General features: G+C 37.8%; 1 protein-coding gene across 1 annotated transcript; it reads right to left on the bottom strand.

Annotated features, from left to right (window-relative positions):
• Positions 1-5,350: 5,350 nt before the first annotated feature.
• On the bottom strand, positions 5,351-6,478 carry LOC122026805 (glutathione S-transferase T3-like). The gene has a single exon (XM_042585545.1). It carries the CDS (start codon positions 6,476-6,478, stop codon positions 5,351-5,353), a length of 1,128 nt encoding a protein of 375 aa, XP_042441479.1.
• Between the last annotated feature and the right edge of the window lie 1,205 nt (positions 6,479-7,683).

Genomic DNA, 7,683 nt, shown 5'->3' with positions numbered 1-7,683 from the left:
GATCGATCCATCGATCGATCTCCTTGGTTTTTGCCCAAACCAAGTCTCAAACCTTCCAAACCAACATCCGTCAACCTTGACTGTTGGTACATCATGCTTAGCATCCGGTCACCCCTTGACCTGCTAAGACTCCCCACCAAGTGTCCGGTCAATCCCTTTGACCCACTTGGACTTTTCTCAAGTATCCGGTCACTCCCTCGACCTACTTGACCTTCTCAACACCGAATGTCCGATCACCCTTGATCCATCTGGATTTTCCCTTCGCTTCACTCACCGTGACTTTCACCTAGCTTCACTCACTAGGGTTTTCACCGCTTCACTCACCAGGACCCCGGCTTCACTCACCATGACTTTCCAACTCGGCTTCACTCACTGTGACTTTCACCTAGCTTCACTCACTAGGGTTTATCCGTCCGGCTTCACTCACCAAGACTTTCCACATCCGGTCTAGAGAACGAGCCACCGAGCCCTCTCGACTATCGAGAGAGGCCTCAAACGAGCCCTTCCTCATCCTCGAGTCGACAGAACAAGCAATCCTACCGACCGAGTCAGGAGAGGCTCCGAGCTTCCCGATCCGGCCATCCCACGACCGGTCGAACCCACCGAGCCCTCCTCCGACTCCCCATGTTCCAAGCTTCCATACTTGACCCAGTGCCTCCTCCATACTTGGACTTTTCCGTGCAGTGTTCGGACTTTTCACCATGCAACTCCCTTGGACTTTTCCCCAAAACTCCCCGCTTGGACTTTTTCGACCTCAGCTCAACAGTCACCCTGACTCAAGGTCAACCACCTCACATCGATCTCTCCAAGCACTCCCAAGTCTTCAAATCATCAAAATACAACTCGAGTCAAGTCGAGCTGTCACCAGTTCAACCCTTGACCCAAGGTTGCACCAACAATCTCCCATCATGTTCTCGCCAACATCAAAATATAACATCAAAATATAACTCGAGTCAGGTCAACTGTGCTCAAGGTCAACCTTAACCTAAGGTTGCACCGAGTAGGGTGGTGTGCCGTCGCGACAAGGGAGCGGTTGACGGAGGAGATCTCCACTATCGTCATGGAAAAAAATTCCACGAAGAAGGCCCCTCAAATAAAGGCTCTCTTAAAATCCTATAGATTTTACCAAATTACCCTCTCCTCTTTTCCTTTATCCTTTCTCTTCCCAAACCATATCCACATCATTTAAAAACAACATATATATACGGTTGGTTTTAGTCGTTAATATTACGTCTAGATCACTTTTTACCACGTTTATTAGCTGCACTGCTTTGAAAATTATTACAAATTTAGTCACTTGGTGTTGTAAAATCTCTTTTATATATATATAGATATTTCTCATCTGTATGCAACAACTTGCTTCTCTCTCCTTTGATTATGTGCAAGATGATGTTTGTTTGTAAAAATTAGCACCAGCACCATCTTGCATGCATTGTAGAAACTAGCATCACCTTAAGACATCTTCGATGGTTAAATCTTTAAATGAGATTTTTTTAGCCCCCAATATGTCACATCAATACTACATCAAAAATGAAAAATCTACTATTCTCTCTACAATGAAAAAACCCCCTACAACTTTTTTATGGATCACACATTACAAATCATATAATTCTTTGTATTACAAATCACATATCAAAATCCAGCATTTTTTTATCATTAATTACAAGTTCCATCTTTAACAGAAAAAAAATAGATTTTGAGTTTTTAATATCGTTCTTGAATTATAAACCTCAAACCTCACTTCTATAATAGTTCAAGCTTTTTATTAAGATTTTTTATTTTATAAACCTCTCACAAAAAAAATGTATATATGCTACATTAACGACCCCCCTATTATAAACTTCTCACAATGCTTGCATTAGAGATGCCTTTAGTGTCGGTTTGTAGAAATCAATAACAATACGAAATCATCACCAAGGCGGTACTGGTTTGTAGAAATCAGCACCAGTGTGATGTTGATTTCTACAAACCAGCACCACACATTGGTGATTGTTTGGAGCCTTTATGCTAATTTCTACAAACCAACAGTAAGTGGTGTTAGTTTCTATAAACCAACATCATCTTGCATGCAATCAAATGATACAGAATAGAGTTTTACATGTAGACAAGAGAGATTAAAAAATTTAGATTTTGCTATATCAGATCACTTATGTCGTCGTCATGTCGAATGTTGTCCACCAATGCTATATATATATATACACACAAACATCGCAACAGTGCTCCATCACTATTTTTTAATTGTAGTAGTGTCTCGTCAGAATTAATAGATACAGTGTTATAGCAGTCATGAAATCGTAGCTAGTACAATGTTCATGTTTGTGGTCCTAGCACGTTGTAATAGCTACAATTCGTAGCTGCTACAACGTTCTGGTTTAACCATGTTATTTATAGTAACTATGAAATTATAACTGCTACAATGTTATGGTCTAGCGTTGTAGCTGCTACGATTTTGTAACTATTCTGATTTGTAGTTTAACCACGTTGTAGCATCTACGAAATCATAGCTGCTACAATATAGTTAGACTAGAACATTATAGCGGCTATGAAATACAATGTGCTAGTCCTATTACATTATAGTAACTATGAAATGTAGAAAAATAGTCTAGGGTTTTTTGAATTCTTATGGGGCACTACAATAGTAAAGAAAAAAATTGACGAAGCATTACTACAATAAAAATCATGCATAGTTGCACAACAAGAGTCAAGAAACATATCAACCCTCTCTCTATATATTTCTTAAATGCAATATTTCTTAGTGTCATGAGTTGGAGATATTCCTTAGATGGATTGAACGCATGATAATTAGGACATTGGCATTATGAGCCAAGGTCGCCCCACGTTTGAAAATAACCAATTAACCATAAAGAAATCAGTGTATTACCATAAATCATTCAAACACATTTGAATGAAGTGTTTGAATGATTTTAAAGTCACGTTGAAAATTACCATAAACCATTGCTTATAGATTGCCAGGCGTGAGAGCTTCTAATCTTAGGAGCTTATAAACTATTAGGTGTGAGAGTTGCTACGGCACTCAATCTTAAGAGCTTATAAATTACAAGGTGTGAGAGCTGCTACTACTACTACTCTACTTCTAACGACTCTTTTATTTTTCTCCAAATCTGTTGCAATGAGAAGGAGAGGGAGGCCTTCCTTTAGAGCATCCATAATGCTCTAGCGTTATAACATCCACCACTTCATCAAAAAGCATGGGGCACATTGCCACATACTCTTATATCAACATCCTTCTTTCACCCACAACCCTTTTAATGTTAATACTCATTATTCATGGGTCTCATCGTCCACTCACTCATTTTAAAATTATATCATATTAAATAAATATGTTTTATATATGTTTTAAAATATTTAAATTATTATTATTATTTTTAATAATAATCTTACGTTTAAAAATATAATTTTATTATTTTTCAAAAATAATATTAATTTTTAAAATATATTTATTAAATAAAATAGATGTTTGTGAAAAACGAAATTACAATGTTAGGAAAATGAAATTATAAAATTGGGAAAACGAAATTACAACTGAACACCTAAAATTATAAAGTTGGGAAAATGAAATTACAACTGAACACCTAAAATTATAAAGTTGGGAAAACGAAATTACAACTAAGCGATTAAAATTACAAAGTTGGGAAAATAAAATTTATTTTAAATATTAATTCACGGATTGTTGTTGTATTGCCCCCCAGATATGCTCAACTAAGTCGACGCGAAGTTGGTGATGAACTTGAGTGTCACATAGCTCAGAATTTATTCGAAGATAATCCTGAAATCCTCGGTTTGAGCCATGGATAGGTTGTGCGGGTTCGTCACCTTCTTCGTTGTATCAATTTGTCACGTGACCTCCCTCATCCTCAACAATCATATTATGCAAAATAATGCATGCTAACATGATTTGTTTTAACTTTTTCCTATACCAATACTGAGTTGGACCTCTGACAATCGCCCATCGAGATTGGAGCACCCCAAATGCCCGTTCAACATCTTTTCTTACAGACTCCTGTCTTTCCTTAAACAACTTCCTCTTGGGATCCTCCGGGCAAGGAAAAGCCTTAACAAAAGTAGCCCACTCAGGATATATTCCATCTGTTAGATAATAGCCCTTCGTATATGCAGTGTCGTTCATCGTGAAATTAATCTCCGGCATACTTCCTTGCAAGACGTCGTTGAATATGGGAGATTCATATAACACATTAATATCGTTACGTGAACCGGTGACCCCAAAAAATGCATGTTATATCCACAAGTCATGAGACGCGACCGCTTCAAGTATGATTGTTGGTGACCCATGCCCCCTTGTAAATTGACCTTTCCAAGTAACTGGACAATTTTTCCATTTCTAGTGCATACAATCAAGGCTACCTAACATGCCAGGAAAGTCATGTCTCTCATCATGCATTTGAAGAAGACGTTGAACATCATCAGCATTTGGCCTTCTCAAGTACCTATCACCAAATATTTCAACAACGTATTCGCAGAACTTAAAAAGGCACCTGATGGCAGTTGATTGACCCATACGTAGGTACTCGTCAAGATGATCGGCGGGGACTCCATAAGCAATTGACGAATCGCAGTGGTGCATTTTTGTAGTGGTGACAACCCTTTTCTTCGTAAGCATCGTCCCTTTATTGAAAAAATGTTGAATGGTTCTCTAATGCATTCACTATACGGAGGAATAACTCTCTTCGCATTCGAAATCGTCTTCGAAATATTTCATCGTGATACACCGGGGTTATAGAGAAATAATCATTGATGAGTCTCTCATGCCCGGCTTCACGATTTCTTTGGACGAACCTCCTTCTGCGTGTGCCCCTCCTCTGATATGCTTCCATAAGTTGTTGGTGTTGTTGAAGAACCAATAGAATCAGTTCTTCACCCGGATCATAAGCTTGCTCATCGATTTCAACATGAACTTCGTCTTCGCTTGACGAGCTGGAACTTGAGCTAGAGCTGCCTGTAGAATGAGACATTTTTGGAGGAAACACGTTTTAGTATATGTGTTTGAGAAATGGTATGATGGTCTATATATATTGTTTTCTCATGCAACGGCTAGTTTGCAATGACTAGTATGCAACGTCGTGTTGCAACGGCTAATTTGCAACGGTAAGTTTGTAACGGCTAGTTTCCAACGGGTAGTTGTAACAGCTAGTTTCCAACGGCTAGTTGTAACAGCTAGTTTCCAACGACTTGTTAATAACGACTATTTTACAAAATTATAATAATTAAAAATCACATTAATCGAAATGAGAAATATAATAATTAAAAATTACAATCACTTGAAAATATAATAATACTAGAAAATGAACGTTAAGTAAACAATTTAGATATTTCATCTTGACCTAATATCCTTGCATAGGCATTCATGTATGATAAGCTGCTCCTTTGTTATCTGCGAGGTGTCTTTGTTCAATATTTCATACTCCTTCAACTTCAAGCGACGATTTTTTGCTTCAGATTTGGACAATGCAGCTTTTGCCTTAATCTCCTCTGCTTCGAGTTGTTTTTGTTTCAAATCGACTTCGGACTTCTTCACGCTTGTGTACTCAGTGAACTTTGTGATAATATTGTTGTAGTTTACTGTCAGGTCTTCCATGGTCGATTTTACTTTTTTTCCCTTTCTTTTTGCTGCCTTTTGCCCTATTAGACGAGTATCTTCATAATCCAGGTCGATACTCACATCTTGGTTGGAGGAGGTGTTGCTTGCTCCCGACTCTGAGGTCCTCGTCTTCTTTGTGGCCACAAAGTGATCAGCGGACTGTGGAGTAAACATTGGACGGTCTTTGACAATTCTCCACACATGTTCGAGATTGAATGCAACACCATTGTTTTCGGATAAATATTTTTCGTACGCAAACCTCAATATATCTTCATCACTGTGACCACTTCGATATGAACTATAAATACTATTATAATTTACGTTTAATCGATATACCTTCTTTTGGATTGTATTGTGCCAATGTGACCGTATAACATTTGCACTTCTGGTGTTTGAACCTAGGGGAAGATTCTCATTGTAGTAGCTTGCAACCCGTCCCCCAAAAGCATCCGCCTTTTGATCATTGCCGATTATTGGATCATCACTGATAGTGACAAAACTTTTCGCTAAGACCTCGTCTTCAACCTTTGTCCAACTTGAACGCTTTCTTGTACCCTCAGCATTGGAAATCGTCTTTTCTAAATTGACCACCTCAATTGGGGATTCACGGTCGGAAAGTTGAGTCTCTGGGATAAAAGTCGAAGTTGCAGGTTCATTCGACATCGAAGGAGTGAAAGACATACCAGTTGTGTGCGGGGTATCATATCCATGAACAACCGACGGCGTGAAATATGGATGGCTCATGTTTTGCCAATATTCGGCTGGAAGCGGTTGATATGGACCTCGAGGGGCATAATTCAGATGATTCATAGAATTTCCAAAACCTTGGAAATTTTGAAGATTTTGTGGAGGAAACGACATATTGGGAAATGGATGTGGGTATTAATAATTTGGTGGAATTTGTGGATTTTGGGAAGATGAATATTCTTGCGAGTTGTTTGTAGAATTCAATAAATTTGTAAAAAATGCCCTATTATTTTCATCCATTTCGGATAGAAAATAAGATGGTAGGAACTTGAAAAAATAGATGGTGAGAGAATTTAGAAAGTAAAATTGAAAGAGTAGTGAGTGAGAATGAAAATATATGCACATATGGATGAATATTTATAGTCGAAATTTTAAACTAGCCATTAACTAGCTGTTAAAAAGTAACTGTTAAACAATTAACTGTTATTTAATTTTTAATTTAAAAATATAAAGTTGTTATTTAAAAAAAGTCATTATTTAAAAATTCATATTTTAAAAAATCGTGCACTAGCCGTTATTAAAAAAAAAAGTTTACACATGGGGTGGGCCCATGGGCATGGGTGGAGCTAGCACAGGCCCAGTGTGGGCAGCTGCCCACACTGAGCCAGGACCCACTTAAAAAATATTATTAACACAACCTAGGAAAAAAAATAGATGATGCAGATGACACAAAAAAAGAATAAGCGCTTGTTCATTTTGTCTTGTTACAACAATATTTGATGCATGTTAATAACATTTTTTGCAATCCCAAATTCTTTATAAAATTTCATTGCACTTCAAATACATTATTGAACAAAAATATTAATTTTTTACATTTTTTTTTGTTGCTGGACCTAGGCACCGAAACCACCCTTAATTTTATAATTCTCTCATCTAGTATTTGTTTTTTTCCTAACTAAACGGCATAACAAGCATATGTAGTATGCCGAAAGCAAGATACATGTTGATACACTTCTTTTCTTGTTGTGTTTTCCATACAAGTATAAGAAAAAAAATTAGGCAGATGATGCAAAAAAAAAAAATTAGCGAGATGATGCAAAAAGTTTTTAGCAAGATACACGACAACATGACTTGTAATGTGGAGAGCTTTAGTTGCTTCACCACTATTGAGTTGCCGTCGGAACTGGATGCATGAGGCACCCTCCGCAATATGTCCGTCAACGGTAGCTGCAATTGCCTACACTAAACTAATATCCTAGCTCCACCCCTGCCCATGGGCCCGCCCTGGCCCACCCCATGAACGCTTGAACGCGTTCAAGCGTTTTAACGTCATGTTTCCATCTACAACGCGGCGTTAAACACACAGTCACATTATAACA

This window comes from Zingiber officinale, chromosome 1B, assembly GCF_018446385.1.
Source record: "Zingiber officinale cultivar Zhangliang chromosome 1B, Zo_v1.1, whole genome shotgun sequence".
Lineage (NCBI taxonomy): Eukaryota > Viridiplantae > Streptophyta > Magnoliopsida > Zingiberales > Zingiberaceae > Zingiber > Zingiber officinale.
This window is presented reverse-complemented; position numbering and strand designations above follow the sequence as displayed.